The 25,292-nt window shown below is 36.2% G+C and overlaps 1 protein-coding gene across 2 annotated transcripts; it reads right to left on the bottom strand.

Annotated features, from left to right (window-relative positions):
- Positions 1-10,407: 10,407 nt before the first annotated feature.
- On the bottom strand, positions 10,408-13,421 carry LOC127120154 (uncharacterized). 2 transcript variants are annotated; one of them, XM_051050556.1, is made up of 8 exons: positions 13,022-13,421; positions 12,824-12,875; positions 11,889-12,159; positions 11,741-11,802; positions 11,387-11,585; positions 11,165-11,261; positions 10,971-11,053; positions 10,408-10,749 (listed from the first exon to the last, which is right to left on the bottom strand). In XM_051050556.1, exons 2-8 carry the CDS (start codon positions 12,869-12,871, stop codon positions 10,742-10,744), a joined length of 768 nt encoding a protein of 255 aa, XP_050906513.1. In that variant the 5' UTR covers positions 12,872-12,875; positions 13,022-13,421; the 3' UTR covers positions 10,408-10,741. The 2 variants fall into 2 exon arrangements, with proteins under 2 accessions (XP_050906513.1, XP_050906514.1); XM_051050557.1 differs by having other exon boundaries at positions 13,264-13,417.
- Positions 13,422-25,292: the final 11,871 nt, after the last annotated feature.

Genomic DNA, 25,292 nt, shown 5'->3' with positions numbered 1-25,292 from the left:
CCAAACATATATTTATGAATCATTGCTCAAATGCAAACATAGAATCTCCAATAAACAGAAAAGAAAGGACCAAAATGATGAAGGGTCAATGCATGCCGAGGCTGAAAAGCAACTCATTCAAGAACAAGATTCCGTCTCCGATGACATTGTTAGAGCGTTTCAGGGAAGCTGTTTTCCGGTTAATGATGTTGTCTGCATTTTCAAAAACCACCACCAGCAATCACGGCGGTTCAGGTGATGGAGAGAGGCAAAGACGTTATAGCCACTGTGATACTCATCACAATAGCGAAGCTGTAGCAGATTGCATTGAGTTCATAAAGAAAAAAGCCGTCTCCGACACAGATGAAAAAAACCGTCTTTCTAGTGCTAGTAGCTCCGATGACACGTCGGAGATCATGGTCTCTTTGTCTGTCATGTCAAGTAACATGTAGATATTATGGAATTTGGATTTTGGAGATACTGCAATCAAGCAATTGAAGACGATTTTAGAGAAGTCGTTCAATGTTTTGATATGTATTGTCTGATCTTGATCCAACGACTATTATCTGGAGGAGGAGTGTTGTGAGATATATTTGGACATAGCATTTGGGATTTTTCAATGTATTTGTGAAGTTTATCAAAGTAATGTAGATATGTTATCATTATTAGTTTCTTAGGATCCGATATCATATGGTGTTGTTTTTATAGCTCATTCAATTAATTCTATGAACCTGTAGTGGTTTTATGTTTTTATTGTGATGAAAAGTTCTCCATGGCTCATAGATGCCATAATAACATCTTCTGTTGCAAAATGGACGAAACTGAAGAAGTTGTGGTTGGCCATGAGCCCCTAGTGCTCACGGATCTGATACGTTGAGATTCCATGGTCACATTCAAATTATGCAACTTCAAATTCTACTTAATAGTGGTAGTTCAGAATTCAAATAACTTTCTTCAACCACTAGTTGCACACTATTTGAAAATGTTTCGTAGTTTTGATTGTTGTGATCGGGCTAAAAATGAGTCGAGCGAGTTAAATTCGTCTAAGCTTAGCTCGACTTGATAAGAATTTATTTAGCTTAAAACTCTATTCGAGTTAGACACATTTCTTTTTTTTAATTTCAAATACGATTCACTTGAAATTTACCAATAATTCGATTCAATTCGTTAAATTTAGTTTGTTATATTCCTCTTTTATATTTCACAGACTTAAAAATCTTTTCTTTAGGTTTATTTTTATTAATATATTTGGCCATTCAAATTAATATTTTTTTTAAAATAAATATTGAAATAAATTAAAAGTTGTCCAGTTAAAATTTAACAATTTCTAAAAAATTCAAAAATTCAAAAATTACACAATTTTCAAGATATACATTACTCAATTGAAATTTAACTTTATCTTTAAAATGAACAATTTTATTTAAATCTTCATGAAATTTACCAATATAATGAAATAGTATAGCAAATCTCCCTGAAGTGAATCAGGAGAGACCACAAACGCGATGAGAATTAGGTGTTACATAATTATTTCTATTGTTGTATGTTATTCTTTTTTTCTCCTTTTCTCCCTGAATGAGGAGCCTTCTTATACCGATTGCATCTCCTGAGATCATTAAGAAGTGTCCTTTCAAGTTTCATGATTAAATGATACTAGTAACGTCCGTCGTCACCATCATTGTCATGTAACTTCTTCTCTATCAATTTTCGTAACCCCCATGCAACCATGAAACTACACTATATCTGTAACATCAATTGTACACACTGTCCGAGAACCATATGACTTGGGCTCTTATTTGTCTTATAAGTAGCAACTCGGTAATCGATATCTTTTGCAAGTACCCGAAACACATGACTTTCCCTTCTCGGCCCTCATAACTTGTAACTCAATCCTAAGAATTTTTGGGATGTACATAAGCCCCCGATCACGAGGCCCAATGGGATGAAATATTCGGCCAAAGAATCCCGAAATTCTTTCTTGAATGGGTTATACCTCCATCCGGTTTGGTTTAATCCAGCGATCACTTTGTGACCTACTAACGTGTGATATTGGGTTTTTAAGAGTAATTATAGTGTTTGTCTTGTCAGATAGATCTCTCTCTCTCTCTCTCTCTCTCTCTCTCTCTCTCTCTCTCTCTCTCTTTGTCATGATGACTTTTATGAGGAAGTCAATTGCCATCATGACTCTAGTTCGATAGGGCTTCCAAACCGTTTCAAATTTATTTCAATAAAATCCCAAGTTTTCTTATTTCTTTACTCATTATTCTCGACCCTTTTTCTTATTCCTTCAAGATTGTTGTCCAAGTTTTTGTGCTTTCTGCTAGTTGCTTGCACGCACAAATCTCAGGTATTACTCTTTTGCCTTACTTATTTCTACTTAATTATTTTATCATGGTTATAATACATGAGTGCGATGATTCGGGAAATATATTGATTTCCCTCAATGCCCAAGAGAGAAGCAAACTCTGAGGTGCATGCATGAAAGAATGTAAGGGTCATCTGGGGAAAGTAGAATTTGATCAGGTCATTAAGGAAGTTTGTGACGATATTTTTTCACCTTGTAATGAAACTGATTAGGAATCTTCATCATCAGGTTCTATGGACAGTGTGATGGAGATGACTGGATCTTTTATTGATCAATAAGTCCTAAGCTACGACCACAACAAGATTGATGATAATGTCATTTCTAAACTCCGGTCTAACAAATAGATTTCTTCAACTGGGAACGAAGAAGATGTAGTACTGGAACCCTGTGTGGATGGTGAAAGAGTTTGTATCACCCGACCAAAGGGATTATCAGAAGAAGGAGTTTGGGTTTCCCTTAGTGGAATCCCAAGGAAAATTTTACTCCAGGCTTATACCACCAACTGTAAAGGCTTCGAAGATAAGTTTCTTCAAGTAAAAAGTGGGAAAAGATGCCCCTAAGTTATGTATGTGTTGGATGGGGGCTATCGCTTTCCGATCTACTGGATGGATAACTTATTGTTGGTGTCTGGTTATGACTATGACAAGTTAGATGCTTTGCAGATCCGAGCTTTATCTATTATAGATTCCTTCCGGGTAATAAAGGTCAAGGATTTAATAAACATGGTCGATGATCCAGAACAAATCTCAAACTTCTTGGGTAATGCTTATATGTCTCTTACTATACTCTAATGATCTTTTTATGTCATTCCCCTGAACTTATTTGCTCATTCCTTTTCAGATAAAATGACGAGCGTTAAGCTGAAGGACCAAAAGAAGCTAGCGGTTGAAGCGAGGGTGAGGCGGGGAAAACAAACTGCCTCTAGGACCGACTTGTCCGGTATTCAAATTCGGACCTCGAGAAAAGGAAGGTGGATACTGGGAAAGCATCCCCAGGCGCTTCGGAGCCCCATGGTGTCTCTTTTCCCCCTCCTGGAGGCTCGAAGCCGAGTTCCCCTAAGAACATGAAAACTTTTATGGTGATCATGTAATCCATGCCGGTTTGGAAGTTACCACCTTGATGCAAGATTATGTTGGCAACCATAAAGCCAATCCATTAACCGAGTTCAAGTTTTGTTCCAACAACTTTGATGTCCTAAAGTTCCTCTATGACCATCTGAATGCGACAAAGGATGTTGAGAAAGTGAAAAGTACAGGGGCTCAACAGCTAACACAAAACATTAGGGCTTACCTGGTGAGGTGTGTTGTTATGACCCAGGGACTGTTTGAAGGCGGTGACACCTATGAACAGAATGAAATTCATCTCACAAAGGATATAACTCAATTGAAGGATACTTTGAAGGTTCAGACCGACAAGGTGGAAGATCTGAACAAACAATAGTTGAAAGTGAAGAAACATAAGGAAACTTCAAAGTCTAAATATCTAGATCTTGAGGCAACCATAGTCGGCTTAATCTAAGATGTTGAAAAGGTTGGAGAGCCTAACGAGACGCTAAAGAAATCCTTGTAAGAGGCCCATGTGGACATTCTTTCAGTCGGCGATGAAGCTTTCGAGAGAGCTAAAGCCCAGGAATTATGTGTCCAACCCGACCTTAATGTGTCAAAGATGGACTTCTTCAAGACCGGAGATGAAGATTATTTATATGGAAGAAGCTTCTCCTAAAGTCGAGATTTCTAAGGATGCTGCGACCGATTACACAGACCCCCGATGTTCAAGAATAAGAGCAGCACGACGCTTGAACTTATTTGTTTTTATCATTAGTCATCCATGGCGATGCATTTTTATAATTTTTGGATAATTTCCTTTTTCTTTCCAGTTCAATGTTTTAATCCCCTCTGAGGCCTTTTCTAAATGTATTACTACTATCTTGCATGTGTTTTATCATTGTTAATCCATGATCATATGTATAGCCCTGGGCGTATCTTAGATTATTAAGGCTTATGTCTTAGTGATATGTACCCGGATCCGCGTCTGAGGCATGTCAACTCGGTCTTTTTAACTAAGTCAGAGATCTCAAGTAAATTAACTTACATGCCAAAGATTTTAATTAACTTGGACTTTTGGTTTGGTCATAGGTTTTAATTAACATAACCCGGTCAAATGTTTCTATTTACTTGACTGATTTGTCAGAGGTTCTTATTTACTTGGACTTTTGGTTTGGTCAAAGATTTTAATCTACATAACTCAGTCAGAGGTTTCTATTTACTTGACCAATTTGCCAGAGGTTCTTATTTACTTAGACTTTTGGTTTGGTCCGAGGTTTTAATTAACATAACTCGGTCAAAGATTTCTATTTACTTGACCGATTTGCCATAGGTTCTTATTTACTTGGACTTTTGGTTTAGTCAGAGGTCTTAATTAACATAACACAGTCAGAGTTTTTTATTTCCTTGACCGATTTAATCAGAAGCCGATAATATCGAGTATGCTTACTGTTCTTAGAACACGCTTAGCTTGTCCCCTGTAAAAATTGAAAAGAGTAACACGCAATAATATGCACTGAGGGTACCTCATCAAAAACCCTTTCCCTTGCAAGGGAAAATAGTTCTACCCATAATTTTTATTTAATAAGAACATTACATGATTTTAACTATAATAAAATCTTAGGCTGGCGACATTCCAAGCCCTTGGTATTTTCACTCCTTCCAAACTTTCAAGCTTATAAGCTCCATTATTCAGTTTCTGCCAGATCTGGTAAGGCCCATCCTAGTTGGGGGAGAGCTTTCCTTTCTTATTTGTATCTGTAACCCTTTCAAAACCAAGTTTCCCTCTTAAAAGCTTCTCGGATGGACTCTAGTATTGAACCTCCTGGCCATTCTTTGCTTTGCAGCAAACTCTCTAACATGAGCCATTGTTCTGATCTTCTCTATGAGGTCGATCGAGTTGTCGAATCCTTACTTGTTAAGATCATTATCAAAATTTGTTCGACGCCGGTTTGGAGTGTTAACTTCTACTGGTATCATTGCATCAGGCCCATACATCATTCGAAATGGAGTCTCCTTAATGGTTAAGTGGGTGTTAATATGATAGGACCATAAAATCTCGTGTAAATACTTGGCCGAAAGCCCATTCGCTTCATCTAGATTTTTCTTCATTACTGGCAGGATGATCTTATTTGTTGCTTCTGCTTGGACATTAGTCGGCGGGTGCTCAACGAAAATAAACTAGTTATGTATGTCGAGGTTCCTGCAAAATTCTACAACTGACGAACTCACGAATTACGTGCCGTTATTAGAAATAATGATCCTTGGTATACCAAAATGACATATGATATTCCTCCAATAGAAACGCCTTGCCCTTTCTGACATTATCTGGGGTACGGCCTCAGCTTCCACTCATTTGGTGAAATAATCCACTGCAACTATAAGAAATTTTAGTTGTCTGACGGCTAAAGGAAAAAGGTCGAGAATATCATATCTCCACTGGTAGAAAGGCCAAGGGGGAATTACTGAATGCAACAACTCGGCGGGAGAGTGTATAAAGGGAGCATATATCTGACATTTCTCAAAATGGTTCACGAATCGTGCACAATCTTGTAGCATACTCGGCCAGTAATACCCCACCCTGAGTATTTTCCCAAATAACGCCTTCCTCCAATATGACTTCCAGACACTCCTTCAGACACTTATTCCATTACAAGTCCTACTTCTTATTTAGTAACACATCTCAACATCGGAGAGGATCTGCCCATTTTATAGAGTTGGTCGGCTACCATGAGGTATCGAGAAGATATCCTCTTGATGCGTCGGGCTTTAATCTCCTTGTTCGGTAGCTTGTCTTGAGTCAGATATTGAATGATGGGTACCATCCATCCCAGTGTATTTTCCAATACCATGATTTCCTCTATTTCCGTGCTTAGAGCTTCCAAGGCTTCCTGGATCACCGTTCTATTTAACCTTGGGCCTTTAGTGTTGTTGGCTAAACGGGCCAGTAGATCGGCTCTAACATTTTCTTCTCGGGGGATATGTGATATTTAAAATTTCGTAAACCCGTTTTCCAGTTGTAGAGCTCGTTGTATATATTTGAGTAACAACGGATCCTTTGTCTAATCGTCTCCTTTGATTTGACTAGCAATCAATTGTGAATCGGTGTGAATCAGCAAATGGGTAGATCCGACTTCTTTAGCTAATCTCAAACCGGAAATCATGGGTTCATATTCTGCCTGATTATTTCTGGCCTGGAAATTAAAGCAGATAGATTGTTCTAACACTAACTCCCTCGGTCCCTCTAGCACTATTCATGCTTTGTTACCTTTGAGGTTGGACAATCCTTCTACGGATATAATCCACTACTCTAGTGATTCTTCTGGAGTGGGCAAACTCAACTTTATTAGAAAATATGCATGTACTTGTGATTTGATATTGTTCTTGGGTGTCAACGTGATGTCGTACTCTAAAAATTCTACGGCTCAGGCTACTATCCTACCCTCCAAGTCCAACTTTTTCAGAATTCATTTAATGGGATAGTTCGTCTTGACAATAACTGGGTGGCCCTGAAAAATATTGTCTAAGTTTCCTGGAGGTAATCACTTCTGCCAGCGCTAATCATTCGATCTTTTAATAACATATCTTTTCTCCTTTAAGAACCTTGCTGACAAAATAGACTGGCCTTTTTGGATCAGAATCTCGATTTCTCTTTTTAGCTAATGACAATCTTCAGTATGGTGGCCTCTCAGACGATGATAAGCACACCAAGCATTCTCGTCTCTCCCCATTATAGGGTTGGTCCTCTTGGGACGACTGAGTTCCTGTAATAATTTGAGATGGTTCACTTCATGCAGGATATCCTCACGCTTTGAATTGAATGGGGTAAATTTCTCGACGAAATTATCATATAGCCTCCGGGAAGACTTTATCGCCAATCTATTCCTTGACTCGTGCTTGTGGTGATCTTTCTTGGACCCTGATTCGTCATGCCTAGGTTGTAACTTCTCTTTAGCATCTTGAGATCTCTTCTCCATATTGTTTTCTTCGCTCTTGATATAACATTGTGCTCTATTCATTACTTCATCCATGCTGGTGGCCGACTTTTGTGCCAAAGATTCATTGAAAGAATCGACCTTCAGGCCGTTCTGGAAGGCTCCCATAAATATCTCCTGATTCGGATGAGAAACTTGTATTGTTTCTTCATTGAATCGCGTCATATATTCACTGAGAGATTCAGGGGGCCCTAGAGGACGTTGAACAGATCGGTGGTGGACACCTTTTTATGTTTGTTGGCGGAAAAGTGATGTATCATCTTCCTGATTAGATCCTGATAACCGTTGATTGAGAATCTAGACATACTCATGTACCAACATAAGGCCACATCTTTGAACGTCACTGCCATTAGCTTGTACTTTAAAAAGTCGGAAGCCCTGACTATGTCCATTTCCCTTTATTTTGAATTTTAAGATAAGATAAACAAAGATAAGCATATTAAGGGGCAAAAGCACAATTGAAAGCCTACGGTCAAACTAGTTGAAGTTCTTAGTCAAACAGAACCCGAAAAGACAGAAAATTGAAAAGGAACGACTATGAGTACAACAAAAACACAAACAAAATAGTAGGAAATACATTCATGTTGCCCTTATATTTCGTAGTGTTTTATTTTTAAAGCAACGTTATTTAACTACCTCAATATTAGTGATCATCATACCTCCTCTATTATAAAAAAGACTTGGATCCTTTTGTCTAAACACATAACTTTTATGAAATCTTTACTTTACAAACTTTTTTAGATTAGTTCTTACTTCTTAGCATAGCCTTAAGCTTTTCTTTTGTTCTTCATATTTATGACCTTTCAATAACGACAGTTTCTTGTTCAATACAATTCAAATTTATCTAATCCTTTATTTACTTCTAAACAATTGAGTTTTTGTGAAATGATTTGAGATTCTTTGCGGAGCTCCGGGAATCACTCCTACCGTAGAGATATTCTTCTCATTCCATGCCATTAAGGATGTCGACCAGGGAAGTTTGGTCTCTGTAAGTTCCCATAGGGGCTTCTTAATCCTTATGCTTTGAACTACAAAACTGGAAAGATAGATTTGTCTGATTCAAGACAACGCATATTATCTAGATGTTTTTTTAAGAAGATGATAGAGACATTAATTTTCACTTTATTGTCGGGAAAACTTCAATTTTAAAATTAACGGAATCAATCTTGATGAATAAATTTTAATTTCTTTGATTAAATACGTCTTTTTTGATCTTACTCTTTACTCCGGTAAAACAATCACTCATTGGTTGTAAGATAATTCTACACTACTCAAAAAATGAAAGAAGAAAATAATGCAATTGAAAGTAAAAGAAAAGAAATTCTTAAGGAAGAAGAAGAATGTAATGTTGTTGTGCAAACTGCACTCTAAATGTTTGATAAAGTGTGTTAATCACAACTATGATTTCAGCATCTATACAATGCTTTTTTACACTTAGTTACAAATGAAATAGAGCTCTTATTTATTTATATAAGAGAATACTTGCACTCAAAGTAATCTCAAAATAACTAACTCAACTAAAACTAAATTAAACTAATTGTTTCGACTCTAAGAAAACTGAAGTCAAGTCCATGCTAGAAGGCAATATCATTCCTCTTATTTCAGAAAGTTCATAAATTTCTCAAATTTCTCTTGTCTTTTATTGTACAAGAGAGGGCCCAAAGGCCTAAAGAAAAAAAGAAGAGAAAAGACTAACGAGATACTCTAACACATCTTGGAAGTGAGATCCCAGAATTATCATATGCTAAAATGACATTCAACTCATTGGATACAAGATTCTTAAGAATGTGAAATTCACTATTGTTCAAAATAAAACTATAAGTGACTATCCGATCTACACTACGATTTCTTTCCCGGCAAATATGGTTGAACTTGATGTGTCAATTCTTTTAAACTATCATTTTGATTCTTTGAGCTAAAGTTGGGAAGTTGTGAATGTCCCGATTCTCTTGGTTAACTTTATTTATCATGACTTTAAAGTCACTATCGACCACCGGATTTGAAATTTTGTCATATCAGATTAGTTCAATCCCATGTAACATCACTCGCATCTCTGCACTAAAAGCATCACACAATAATTTTTCCAACATATCCTCTCACCCAATTTCTGGAGGAGTCCCTGAAAAGCCTCGGCATTCTAACATAAAAGTAGACTTGTTGTATTCCTCTTTTTTAAATGATTGTATTGTTTATTCCACCTTTTGAATGACTCGTGCATTTTTGCCTTCTTTATGGATTTATTAATGGAACCATGCAAAGCAGCTGCCTTTGAAGCACAATTTTCCACTTTAAAATAATCGTGATTTTATTTTCTCTCCCTCTTGCTTCTAGTAACAAACTATTCCACAATAACTTCAAAGAAATTAAATAAGCTCATAAGAACTTTCACATTCCTTCCAAAATCAATAAAGCCTCCCCTAAAAACAAACCAATTGATGAAGGAAGAAAATGGATGTCATTTTTATGGCACTATATACACCACCAAACTATAGAGGGCAACTCAGCTCATGAAGATCCTGCCACTGTGAAGTTTGCGGATGTCGGTGTACGCGGTGAGCAGAGAAGTCATTTCCACAACTCTGGCCTGTAACCACCAAGTCTACCAGCAAATCTTCATACTCTGAAATGAATAGGAAAAAAAATGAACCAGTGATGCTTCTAGCTACTTATCAACCTTGATGAGGCCTTTGATGAGGTGGAAAAGCATGCTAGGCTCTAGAACGACATTCTTCCTTATCATGCTAGCATACAGCTCTAAGGCTTTATCAACCTTACTTGCATGTGACAGATTCTTGATTAAAGAAGTATATAGATATTTATTGGCAACTGCAAAGCTTGGAGATGATGAAATCTCTTCAAGAAGATTCAATGAAATTTCCAGTCTCCCTGCCTTGATATAATTATCAGTTAAATTTCTGTAAGAAGAATCAACAGGCACTGATTCATTTTCACTCAACTCGTCTAAAAGCTCGATGGAGGTTATAAACTCATGGCTGAAGCCGTCAATAATTTTACGGTGGACTAAATATGCTTTGGCCAATATGTCTGTTTCATTTCATCTAAGAGTTTGAAAGCTTCATCAACAAGGCCATTTTTGAACAACATTGATTTATCAAAACCTCTACTGTACTTGGCCCTAAAACATTAAGCTTACAATTTTCAAAAAACATTGTAAAATAAATTTGAAGTTAATAAAAAAGTGTACTTAAACTTTACCATACATGTTTTCTAAAATATAAAGTTTACAATATACACATTACTAGCAAGAAACCCTTCCTCCAAGATGTATTTTTCTACTCTTCACGCCTATGATTTGGACTTGCTCAGTTAATTTGCTTCTGGTTTTATTTCCTTTTCCTTTTCTATGTACCTGTTAGCAATTCCCAAAAAAAAATGCAATAAAATAGATTACAACATACTTTATACTAACTCTGCTTATAATTTAAAGGCAACATCATACATATAAGATATAACAAAATGAATATGGAGATGCAAGATGCAAGATGAAAAATGGGAATAATAATTAAAATTACTCTAAAAAATGTAGCAATTGTTGGGGGTCAAACCATGGCAGATACTGAGAAAACTTACCATAATTTTGGTGCACTTTTGTGAAGTTGTAAATGGCTTTAATTAAGGAACCGTGTCTCATGAAGTTCAACGATCCCATATGCCTGCAAGAAAGATTAGTCGGAAACTATTAGCTAAAAAAAGAAAATCGAAGCTATTTACAAAATGCAACTTAGCACACAATCATATTAGTCAATATCCTAGAAACAACTTACACTATCTCTGTATACCGAATTCTCCATGCAGGAAAACCAAGATGGCTCCTAACAGGTCCATATACCAGTAAAAGGTCAGGTTCAGGACCTTTGCAACCTGACAGAAAAATTAGATTGTCGTTAGCCAGATAATGTTATACTTGATAATGTTGTACTGCAAAAGGAAATAAACATTTTAAAGTTTAAACTTAAACTAATAGCGGATTTAGGAAGCAATCATACCAACGATTTGCAACGCCTGATCCAGGTGAGGCTCTAACAATATCTGGCAATCCCGTTCTCCACCTATGTCATGTCGTTTTGAATTCTCAACAAAAATCAAGTTAGCTGCTTTGGCCACTGCTTCCTTCCCATCAACATAAGAAACAAATTCTAAGGTCATGTGATCTGGTACATGGTGTATCACAGCTTCATTCACTTCCTACACCGAGTTTAAGCTATAGATCAGATCAAATGAATGAGATGCACTAACTACACAAAAGAACCTTAATAATAATATCATAAACTAGGATAGAAATCTGTTAATATATTAAGAAAGAAGCAACTTGTTGGTAAAAAAAAAAACAATAATGTTACCTCTATGGATTTTGCATTCTTCATTTCTTGAAATATGGCCAGTTTTGACTTTTTCAACACTCCTAGAATATATAGATCAAAGAAAACATTATCATACACCCCAGGTTAAAGAAAGTTTACTATCACTGAATATTCGAACCTTTCATACCATTCATGTCATAGAGGCATACATTTTTAACACCAACTGAATCCAACCACTGCAAAAGTTTAACAACTTTTGAAGTCTGATAAGCATCTTCACTCTCTATGACAATGGCAAGGTACCGAAGCTTTTCTATAGGAAGAGACTTGTACTTTTTCAATACTCCATAAGCGATGAAATAACTTTCCAACAAATTACCCACGGCTAATATGCAATACCATGCGCTGACAATGATTTGTAGAAAGTACCATAGTAATTGAAGCACAAGATTTGCAATCTGTACAAAAATATGTTTAGATATACAATTCAAGAAGCACTAAACAAAATATAAATAGTCAACAATTCTTGTACTTACTTCATTCCGTTAAACAACAGCTTCTGGTATAAGTTGAAACTAGTTATTACATCTCATTTTTTCCACAAGCTCTATCATTTAACTTCTCTACGAACATCTATAAGCCTATTAGAACTTCTCCATAATAGTAAAGTCCGTACATTTATTTTAACCAAGAAGCTCCTATACTCGAGAAATTAATCCATACTAGGTCAAAGCCTTAAACCACGTTGAACTAACTTTCAAGTTTTAGATTTTATCATCTAAAATTATGTTAAAATCATTGAAAAAATATAGAGCAACAGTATTACACATTGAGTTCACATCTAAAATTATAAATAAATAAAAAATCACATCTAAGCGTATTAGTTTTGTGGTTGAATATAAAGCGAATTATGTTTGGATAACTTAATGCAAACTTGAGTTCAACATTGAATCCCAATGTAAAAGTGATTTTAAGCTGATTTTGGAATGATAAATTAGAGTAAAAATATACTGAAAATTAGTTGCAGAACATCACAGAATCTCCAACTTATTGCAAATTTAAAATAAATAAAAAAAACTCTAAAACCTATAAAATCCATTATCCTACAAGTTGAAGACTTACTGCAACAATAATGTGATACAAGTTGTGAGCTACATCTATGAAATCCATTATCCTACAAGTATGAAAACATCAAATCCAAAAAAAAAAGTGATTATTAATAATTGTTGGGAGAGAAACTGGAAATTGGAAATGGAAGAAGATGAAAGCAGTGACCAATATCTGAAAATGGAATTGAAAAGCAAGAAATTGGTGGATTACCTTATCCTCGCAATCGCATGGGAGTGAGGATTTTCTCACGTCGCAAAATTATTACGAAACAGTTTTTTAAAACCAACCCCAATTGCTTTCTTGAAACCGGTTTAGAATAGGTTCCAAACCGGTAAACCGGTTTACAGTAGTAAATTAGTTCTCGAACCGATTTATAAAAACTTGATTGGTTTCAATTTCAAAACCGGTTCTGATTGCGTTTGAAATTGAAACGACGTCGTTAGGGAACTCACCGGGAGTGGAATTGAGAAAAGTGTAGTTGGTGGTGGAGTTGAAAAAGTGGCGTCTAAGGGATGAAGCAATCCGGGAAAATGTGTTGTAAAGAAGTGGAGAGGGAGTAGAGTTTTCAAAAGCACACAAATCTCTACTTTGTGGACCTTAGGATTAGAATTAAATGGGTCTCATTTAAAGTTTAATAAATAATTAAACGGAATCATAACAATAAAAAATGGTAGGGATTACGTGGAGTTATTTCTAATCCCTCCTTCTCAAAATGAATGGTTTATTTGAAATAAGAGTACGTTCCAAATTAAATGATATATTTTAATTTTTAATATACTTTTTTTTTAATTTTATATTTAATTAATATTACTTTCATCATTTTTAATATTTGACAAAGTCATTTTAGTAAAAATATCATTATCACTTTCATTTATTCATTTTTTTTTAATTTGTGTGAAATTGTCAACCGGATCACTTATTGTGGGACGGAGGAAGTAATGCATTTTGGATTAATTTTAATTATAATAAAAATATTATATTTAAAAAATAAGAAAATATGAGGTTACATGTTGTTTGTTTGTTCTATTTTTAAAAAATTACTGATAATCTATATGAAATTGTATTAGAGATCAAAGACATTCACATAATGACAAACATAGATTAATAATAAATATGTTTCATGTATGATGCATTGATTCAAGTATTAATTTCAAAAACAATGGAAATATAGTTCAACATAATGAAAGGTGTACTAATTTTAAATTTGAAAATTTCAATTACACCCAAAGATTTCCAAAATACTATTTATATTTATTATCTATTATAATATATTAAATCAGAAATGTGCATTTTAATGCTGAAATTTTAACATATTTTGTGTCAGATCACTGATATTTTTATGTGACATCTGTTAGATTAATATATATATTGATCATATGTTCCTGATAACAAAAGAACAACAAGATCAATAAAATAAAATGCGGAAATAGAATTAGAGGTTTTACCTCCAGCCATTGTTGCAGTGTTGTGAGTGCACTGCTTTTGATTCTTCCAAGCTTTTGCTCTCTCAATATAGATGGTGTATTTCTTTTCTGACGAGAGAAAGTCTTGGGGACCAAAGACTATTTATAGGCTTGATTCTACCATCAAGAATTTAAAGTCATTAAAACTCATTACCACCCAATTAAATGGTCATGTCAATTTACATTAAAACCAAAATAAATCATACCATTTTCAGAACCAAAATCCCAAAACTATGGACCACATTAAATTGGTTTTTTATTATTAATACTTATTATAATAAAAATAAGAAACGGTTACATTCTCCCACTTGGTCCATAGAACTGATTATTAGCATAAATGAGTCATGAAAAACTTACTCAACAAATAAATATGTGAATCATAGAGATAGTCCCTCTTAAAGCGAGTAGTCTCATCTATGTATTACAACATGTATATTTTCAAGTATATATCTGTAATGTGGTAACTAACTTGATGAATAAACCAATGTTTACTCTTGGTCTAGATGTAACATATTTTCTCAAACTGATGTGCGCATGAAAATGAGAAAACATCACAATATAAGAGTTTTATTAATAAATTGTATGTATACAATCATAAGGAGGACCCAGGTCCCATGTTCTCTACATGATCCTTAAATTTTATTGGTGGCATGCCCTTAGTCAAAGGATCAACGATCATTAAATCAGTACTAATGTGATTAATAACTACTATTTTATCTTTAACTCTTTCTCTAATGGCTACATACTTTATGTCGATGTGCTTGCTTCGACTTCCACTTTTATTGTTCTTAGCCATAAATACAACTGCTGAATTATCGCAAAAAATCTTCAGAGGTTTAGAAGTAGAATCCATGATTCTAAGCCCAGAAATAAAACTCTTAAGCCATACACCATGAGAAGTAGTCTCAAAACAGGAGACAAACTCGGCTTCTATAGTAGAAGTAGGAACCAAGGTTTGCTTAGTACTTCTCCACGAAATAGCTCCATCAGCCATCATAAAAATATATCCTGATGTTGATTTGCGATAATCAACACAACCAGCAAAATCGGAGTCTAAATAGTCGATCACATCAAGATTGTCCGTCTGCCTATACATTAGCATGTAATCTTTTGTTCCTTTAAGATATCTCAACACCTTCTTTGCAGCTTTCCAGTGATCCATACATGGATTACTCTGATATCTTCCTAAGATTCCAACAGCAAATGCAATGTCGGGTCTTGTGCATACTTGAGCATACATAAGACTTCCAACAACATAAGCATATGGAATGTTCTTCATTTGTTCCTGTTCAAAATCATTCTTAGGGCATTGATTCAAATTAAATCTACCGCCCTTGACAATCTTTCATTCTAAATCTCTCTAAAACTTTATTAATGTAGGTTTCTTGTGATAAACCCAAAATTCCTCGAAGTCTATCTCTGTGGATCTTAATGCCAATGACATAAGATGCCTCACCCATATCCTTCATATCAAAGTTTTTAGAGAGGAATTGTTTCACCTCATGTAGAAAACCTTTATCATTGGTTGCAAGTAGTATGTCATCCACATACAAAATGAGAAAACAAATTTTACTCCCACTGACCTTCTAGTATATACATTGAGAAAAAGAAGCAAGAGGCAAAGTGAGAAAAAGGAAGAGCAAGGAATTGGGAAAGAATATCATCATAGCTAGAGCTTGAGTAATTGCCAAAAATTCAGGTAGGGGGATTACTCTAATATAGGTGTTATTGCCTGAGGGGTAGATAGGAGTCGTCACCCTCCTCTAGGTTTTGTCATCTTTTTCACCATTGTTGAGACTTATGTGTTTTTGCAAGGAATTGTGTGCAATCTGTTATGTTTATTGTGAAATATATATGTAATTCGTATTCTGGTTCATATTGAAAAGTATACATGATATGACTATGTGCATCTGAATGTTGTAGTTGTTGTCGATATATTTTGGTTTTATGAACATGAGATTAAATTCATGATTAATTTATGAACATGATGATGATTATATGTTAAGTTGATGATTGGTGATAATGATACTTGATGAATTATGAGTTAAATAAATGGTATAGGTGATATGTTATGATAATTCACTTTAAAAATTGGATTGAGATAGATTTAGGTTGAAAAAACGGAGCTTAGGATGTGATAGAATTTGTGTATTCTTGTTTGACTTGTCAGAAGTTGAAGATTGAGCATCAGAATCCGTCAGGATTAATACAACCGTTGAGTATTCCTGAGTGGATGTGGGATAGAATTTTTATGGATTGTGGTGGATAGGTTGACTAAATCGGCTCATTTCATTTCGATAAAGATCAGTTATCACTTACAGAAGTTAGTTAAAGTGTATATCGAGAATATTGTTAGTTTGCATGGTATTCCTTCGAGTATTGTTTTAGATAGAGATCTGAGGTTCACTTCGAGGTTTTTAGAGAGTTTGCAGGAAGCCTTGGAAACTAGGTTGCGGTTGAGTTCTTCTTATCATCAGCTTGTGTTCTAGAACAATGAGATAGTTTGGATAGCTAGTGGTCATTGATTGAGTTTACCTAAAATTCATTCGAGTATTGGAATGGAACCGTTTGAGGCTTTGTATGGTAGAAGGTGTAGGACACCTTTGTGTTGGTATGATTCTGGAGAAAGTTTGGTCTTGGGGTCGGAGATTGTTCAAATGACTATTGAGAAGATCAAGATGATATAGAAGAAGATGGGAGCTTCATAGAATTGGCATATGAGTTATCATGAAAACAGGAGAAAGGCACTTGAATTCCAGTATGGAGATCATGTGTTTATGAGAGTCACCCTAGTAGCAGGTGTTGGTCGTGCTTTGAATTCTCGAAAGCTCACGCCGTGTTTCATTGATCCTTATCGAATTTTGAAGAAAGTAGGAGAAGTGGCCTACAAATTTGCTTTACCACCATCTCTTTTGAATCTTTATAGTGTGTTTCATGTATCCCAACTTCAGAAGTATGTTTCAAATCTGTCTCATGTGATTCAAATGGATGATGTGCAAGTGAGAGATAACTTGATTGTAGAGGCATTACCATTGTGAATTAATGGCCGGGAAGTGAAACACTTGAGAGGTATTGAGATTGTCTTGGTGAAGGTTGTATGGGGATAACTTGCTAGAGGAAGCATGATGTGGGAGCTGGAGAGCCAGATGAAGGAGTCTTATCTGGATCGTTTTCATCCAGGTAATTTTCAAGGGCGAAAATTCTATAAATGGGGAGATTTGCAACACCCTGAATTCAATTAAATTATTTAATTGAATTTAGCTGAAATTTATTTTATTATTTAATTAATTTAATATGTATTATTATTATTATTTGGTGAATATATGTGGTATGTGACATTAGTGGATATGCTGGTGGGAGTTAGGAATAGTGGTTGAAATTAATTAGAACTTTTAATTTATTTTAAAATAAGTACAAATATAGAACAATAAATCAAATAATATAAATGTTGATATTTTGGTGGAAATTAGAGTTTTTAGAAAGAAAAAACACGAAATTAGAGATGAGAAGGGTAAAAGTGGTATAACAAAAATAGTGGAATTAGGTTTTAATTTAAAAAGAAAAATCTGAGGGTTGAGGAGGTTAGTTATACATAGAATGTTTATTGAGAAAAAGAAGCAAGAGGCAAAGTGAGAAAAAGGAAGAGCAAGGAATTGGGAAAGAATATTATCATAGCTAGAGCTTGAGTAATTGCCAAAAATTCAGGTAGGGGGAATTACTCTAATATAGGTGTTATTGCCTGAGGGGTAGATAGGGGTCGTCACCCTCCTCTAGGTTTTGTCATCTTTTTCACCATTGTTGAGACTTATGTGTTTTTGCAAGGAATTGTGTGCAATCTGTTATGTTTGTTGTGAAATATATATGTAATTCGTATTCTGGTTCATATTGAAAAGTATACATGATATGACTATGTGCATCTGAATGTTGTAGTTGTTGTCAATATATTTTGGTTTTATGAACATGAGATTAAATTCATGATTAATTTATGAACATGATGATGATTATATGTTGAGTTGATGATTGATGATAATGATACTTGATGAATTATGGGTTAAATAAATGGTAGAGGTGATATGTTATGATAATTCACTTTAAAAATTGGTTAAATAAATTAGGTTGAAAAAACGGAGCTTAGGATGTGACAGAATTTGTGTATTCTTGTTTGACTTGTCAGAAATTGAAGATTGAGCATCAGAATCCGTCAGGATTAATACAACCGTTGAGTATTCCTGAGTGGATGTGGGATAGAATTTTTATGGATTGTGGTGGATAGGTTGACTAAATCGGCTCATTTCATTTCGATAAAGATCAGTTATCACTTACAGAAGTTAGTTAAAGTGTATATCGAGAATATTGTTAGTTTGCATGGTATTCCTTCGAGTATTATTTTAGATAGAGATCTGAGGTTCACTTCGAGGTTTTTAGAGAGTTTGTAGGAAGCCTTGGAAACTAGGTTGCGGTTGAGTTCTTCTTATCATCAGCTTGTGTTCTAGAACGATGAGATAGTTTGGATAGCTAGTGGTCATTGATTGAGTTCGCCTAAAATTCATTCGAGTATTAGAATGGAACCGTTTGAGGCTTTGTATGGTAGAAGGTGTAGGACACCTTTGTGTTGGTATGATTCTAGAGAAAGTTCGGTGTTGGGGCCTAAGATTGTTCAAATGACTATTGAGAAGATCAAGATGATTTAGAAGAAGATGAGAGCTTCATAGAGTCGGCATATGAGTTATCATGAAAACAGGAGGAAGGCACTTGAATTCCAATATGAAGATCATGTGTTTATGAGAGTCACCCTAGTAGCAGGTGTTAGTCGTGCTTTGAATTTTCGAAAGCTCACGCCGCGTTTCATTGATCCTTATCGAATTTTGAAGAAAGTAGGAGAAGTGGCCTACAAATTTGCTTTACCACCATCTCTTTTGAATCTTTATAGTGTGTTTCATGTATCCCAACTTCAGAAGTATGTTCCAAATCTGTCTCATGTGATTCAAATGGATGATGTGCAAGTGAGAGATAACTTGGCTGTAGAGGCATTACCATTGCGAATTAATGGTCGGGAAGTGAAACACTTGAGAGGTAAAGAGATCGTCCTGGTGAAGGTTATATGGGGAGAACTTGCTAGAGGAAGCATGATGTGGGAGCTGGAGAGCCGGATGAAGGAGTCTTATCTGGATCTTTTTCGTCCAGGTAATTTTCAAGGGCGAAAATTCTATTAATGGGGAGAGTTGTAACACCCTGAATTCAATTAAATTTTTTAATTGAATTTAGCTGCAATTTATTTTATTATTTGAGTGATTTAATATGTATTATTATTATTATTTGATGAATATATGTGGTATGTGGCATTAGTGGGTATGCTGGTGGGAGTTAGGAATAGTGGTAGAAATTAATTAAAGTTTTTAATTTATTTTAAAATGAGTATAAATATAGAATAATAAATCAAATAATATAAATGTTAATATTTTGGTGGAAATTAGAGTTTTTAGAAAGAAAAAACACGAAATTAGAGATGGGAAGGGTAAAAGTGGTATAACAAAAATAGTGGAATTAGGTTTTAATTTAAAAATAGAAATGTGAGGGTTGAGGAGTTTAGTTATACATAGAATTTTTATTGAGAAAAAGAAGAAAGAGGCAAAGTGAGAAAAAGGAAGAGCAAGGAATTGGGAAAGAATATCATCATAGCTAGAGCTTGAGTAATTGCCAAAAATTCAGGTAGGGGGAATTACTCTAATATAGGTGTTATTGCATGAGGGGTTGATAGGGGTCGTCACCCTCCTTTAGGTTTTGTCATCTTTTTCACCATTGTTGAGACTTATGTGTTTTTACAAGGAATTGTGTGCAATATGTTATGTTTGTTGTGAAATATATATGTAATTCGTATTCTGGTTCATATTGAAAAGTATACATGATATGACTATGTGCATCTGAATGTTGTAGTTGTTGTCGATATATTTTGGTTTTATGAACATGAGATTAAATTCATGATTAATTTATGAACATGATGATGATTATATGTTGAGTTGATGATTGATGATAATGATACTTGATGAATTATGGGTTAAATAAATGGTATAGGTGATATGTTATGATAATTCACTTTAAAAATTGGATTGAGATAGATTTAGGTTGAAAAAATAGGGCTTAGAAGTGGATTTCTCATGAAAATTTAGCAGAAAAATTATGTAGACTGATTTAATTTGAATCATGGGGTTACTATAACACTTGAGACCAAAGAGCGCGAAGAGTGGTTACATGTAACACCTGAGGGCGGGAGAGTGGTTGTCGGTGCACAAGGCATGACAATGAGAAACTCCTAGCAGCTTCTAGGGAAAAACTGAATTCACATCTGAGAGGGATCCTAAGGTTGTGCAGGTATGGGACTGCATGGTTGAAGGAAAATTCATAAGGATTGATTGGTACTACTTATAGCAACAAGATGCATCTTCTTTACGGTAGCCTAATAAATAAAAACTTCATAGTTAAGTTTGCTTGACTTTGAGTAGTATTTGAATGGGTGACTGTCATACCCCAAAATTTGCCCATTAATATTTCAAGACATTTTTCAGGGTACTCCGACTCATTTTTATGACACTGATCTTAAAGGAACAAAGGCCCAGCTCACGAGTGGCCCAATCCAGAAAATGGCCCAAACTGGCCTGCTCGCTAGGCGAGCAAATCCTTCGCCTAGCGAACGTTCGCTGCACGCTCGCCTAGCGAACGTTCGCTGCACGCTCGCCTAGCGAACGTTCGCTGCACGCTCGCCTAGCGAACGTTCGCTACACGCTCGCCTAGCGAAGCTGACAGATAACAGAAAATTCTGGGCTTCACTCTGAGCCCATTAGGTCATGAAAAAAGGCATTATAAATAGCCAAGCTTCAGTCACGAAAGGGAGGACGAAAAACAGAGGAAGACGGACGGAAACCCTGGCACAGAAACCCTGGAGGCTACTTTAGAGAGTTCCGAGTGAAGAAACCCTAAAGGCCGCTCCTCCGCTCCGAAGCTACCGCCGCCCAACTCTATCTGATACCAAAAGCGATCAGTCTCTTCAATATAGCAGCTTAGTTGCAAGCAGGTTTGCGCATCACTATTGTTTTATGCTTTTAATCGGTAATCTCTATATACATAAAGCATCATGATTGAAGTTTCGAATATATAATTTGATTTCACATGCGAATTTAAATATGCTTGAATATCATGAATGTTTGTCCATGATGTTCCTGTAATCAAGTGCCATACAAGTTCAGGTTTTCGGAGGTCATGCTGCTGTCAAACTCCAAACCCGTGGCCGCTCGCTAGCACATCGCTAAGCGAGCCTGTAGCGAGCATTCGCTGAGTCTTCGCTAGGCGAAGCAGAGGCGAACGGGACAGTGGCTGCTTTGTTTCTTTTCTATTCTGCCTTATGTCTATCTAACCAAGACTTATTGTAATTCTGCATCATTTGGCCTGAGATTATGACTGTTGTGTTGTATTGCAATTTTCAATTATACTTTACTTTGATGCTCTAACCCGTGTGCTGAATTGTGTAAAGGTTTACATATTCCCGAGGAAATGGCCGGCTAGGTATTCCACTTTATGTGTGGGATACCCTTATGGAGATTCACCCTGAATTACTCAATTGATTTTAATGTATTAATTTCATGGTGAAGATCCACCCTAATGGCTTAATTGATCTTAATGTACTGATTTTAATATGGACCTAATTACTTAATCGACTACGGCTATCTAATTAATTGTAAAACTTTGCCTTTTAATATGCGATCTTGGACCTCTCTTTTGTTACCCTACGATTACGGTATTATGGTCATGTCCCGCGAATATGGGGATACACTTAGCAAAGACCCTTCGGTTAAATCATCATAGTCCCTCGAATGTTGCCTTTGTCCCTCGATGACCCTTCGGTGTAGCCTACGGTTAAATGATGATCGTCCCTTCGAATGCTAAGGTATCCTTACAACTGTTGCCTTCAATGACCTATCGATGACCCTACGATGACCCTTTTACATCCAAAGGATAAAACTACTTACTTCTCAATAGTAAGGACAGTTTTACCCTCATAAGGATAGGAAATGCCCATAACGACCTTAGGAAGGTATAACTCTCAATTACTGGATCATAACCTAAAACATTTTCCACCCCTCACACTTTGCAAGTCCTAGAAAATCACCACTTGGTATACATTCATACTAGAATCATTACCAAGTTATATTTTTCTAAACTGTTTTTCAAAATCAAACGAGATAAATACTTTGTATACATTCATACGAGAATCATTACAAAGTTAAACTCTCTTTTCGAAACATTTTTAAATAATTCACCAACACTTTTCAGACAAAAATATAAGTGATCCAGCAATTAAGAGCCCATGGATAACCATGGATACAAAGGGTGCTAATACCTTCCCTTTGTATAATGTACCTCCCGAACCCAAAATCTATTGAGGTCTTTCCTGTTCTTTTCCACCTTTCCTTATTGGATAAAAGAAAAGTCGGTGGCGACTCTTGCTAACCGCGACATTGCGATTAAAAAACACAAAAAGTCAGTTCACCGTATGACAGAACTGGCGACTCTGCTGGGGACTTACAAAGAGAGGTCACCTTAAAAATCATTTATGTTTTAAACTGTTCCTTCTTTTGAGGGTATTTTATGCTTGAGTGAAAGATCCTACACCCGGATCTAGTGTACCTTAGGTAAGTAGCAATAGATCATCGCGACTATCCGGCGTATACTGGAATGGTTAAAATGATGGCTACGGTTAATGTGACACTTTGGATGTCCTGATGTTCCTCATGTTTACTTGAGGAAAAATTTGGCATTCGCGTGGTGTCATCAAAGCATTAACCAGACCTTTAGAACCCTAATTGACTCATCCTAGCCATTAGAAAGTAGTGAGATAACTGACTTCGGTTCCGACTGAGGTTGGTTGAGACTCGATACTACACTCTTTGAGATTGGACTTTAGGGAAGCTTCGGTCAACCACTTGGTGTTGCACTGAAGTGGACTTAAAGAAAGGTCGATGATTTGAGATCCTTCTAGAACCCGGTTACTATTCTAGGACAGGTTGAACCAACCAAACTTCAGTGGGAAGGGTACTTACCTATGGAACTCATGCAAGCCTCAAAACTTAGGAATGATTGTTGTGTGACTTGCTTGTGCGTGTTATTTACTTAACATCATAACATCATAACATCATAACATCATAACATCGTGGCATTGTACTAACCATTTCGAGGACTTAAGGATTTAACTTTGCCCTGTTTTGAAAAAAAAGTTTCCTTTTTTGGTAGTTTACGCAAAGTTAAATTCCAAAAGTCCTTGAAAACATTTCATACATTGCATAACATCACGTTGCATAACAGTTACTCTAAAGGGATCAATGTTCTCATGGTTTTCCTCCAAACAGAAAAATGGATCTCGAACAAACTGTCAAAGATCTCCATGCTCAGAATGCTCAACTCCAGGAGATGATCTTGAACTTATCCAAGGGGCAGGAGGAACTGAAGGCTCTCTTGCTCGAGAAGAAAAAGGACAGGAAACCTGTGAGTTACATTAACCCGGGAAGAAGGCTTAAAAGACAGGCCGCGGGAGTCAAGTTTGGAACTCCGAATGGTCCAGAAGAGGAGACGGAGAATGATTCCGAGGAGGAGAATGTTGATTTCTCCAACCCTGAGGATGACGATGAAGATTATGAAAATGAAGAGTACTCTCCAAGAGATGATAAGTACAAGTTGCTGGAAGAACGTATGCTAGCTATGGAAGGTCAAAAGGCGCCCGGTCTGGATTTCGAAAGCTTGGGACTGGTCTCTGATGTGGTCATTCCTCGCAAATTCAAGATCCCCACTTTCACTATATACGATGGGGCATCTTGTCCTCAGATGCATCTGAGAGCTTATGTGAGAAAGATTCAGCCGTATACCACTAATAGGAAACTATGGATCCATTTCTTCCAAGAGAGTCTGTCTGGCACACAGTTAGAATGGTACTATCAGCTCGAGAGCTCTGACATCCACACCTGGACTGACTTAGCGACAGCTTTCTACAAGCATTACCAGTACAATTCTGAATTAGCACCTACTCGGTTACAGTTGCAGAATATGACTATGGGATCTAAAGAAAGCTTCAAAGAATATGCTCAAAAATGGAGAGGTTTGGCTGGCAGAGTCAAACCTCCTCTGACTGACAGAGAGTTAGTGGACATGTTCATGAGCACACTGACTGGCCCATTCTACAACCATCTATTGAGGAGTTCCTCATCGGGTTTCACTGAACTTATATTAACAGGTGAATATGTTGAAAGCGGCATTCGAAGTGGAAAGATACAGGCAGCTACCTCTGATCCTCCAGAGACTCCTAATGTCATCACTACTCCTCTGCCTAACCATGACGAGACTGTCAATGCTGTGGAAGATACTGATAACGATTATGACTTGGACAGTTGGATTTTCCCAACAACTGGGGACGGACTCAATAATTGGAAGGCTGAAGACACTATCCCGATTTCCTTTAGTCAGGAGTAATTGTTATTGCTATTTTAGTATTTCAAAGCATTGTGCCTATGCCCGGGACACAATAGCTAATTTTTCAAGGGTTTTGTCATTTTCATAAGCATATTCGTATTCAATAAATCAATGGACCTTTTTGCATTCAAATATTGCGCTCCTTATCTTTCTTGTCATTTTTCAAACAAGCTATGTTTTCTTGCACACACTCACGTAACAAATTACCGATCCATATCCACTCTAGATCCTATTGATAGTAATTCTGCTACTGTTCATTATGACTTTGAAAATCCGATCTACCAAGCCGAGGATGGAAGTGAGGAAGATTGTGAAGTACCTAGAACTTGCCAGACTACTGCAAGAAGAAAGGACTATTCAGCCGCATGAGGCATCGATCGAAATTGTGAATCTGGACCACGTCGCCCGATTTAGCTCCCATTTGACCGCTACTCGCAAATCCATCTTCAAATTACTGAGACAAAGTCAAGAAGTATCTCCAAGAACCTCCAATTCTGATGCCACCA

Source organism: Lathyrus oleraceus, chromosome 2, assembly GCF_024323335.1.
Source record: "Lathyrus oleraceus cultivar Zhongwan6 chromosome 2, CAAS_Psat_ZW6_1.0, whole genome shotgun sequence".
NCBI classification, from domain to species: domain Eukaryota; kingdom Viridiplantae; phylum Streptophyta; class Magnoliopsida; order Fabales; family Fabaceae; genus Lathyrus; species Lathyrus oleraceus.
This window is presented reverse-complemented; position numbering and strand designations above follow the sequence as displayed.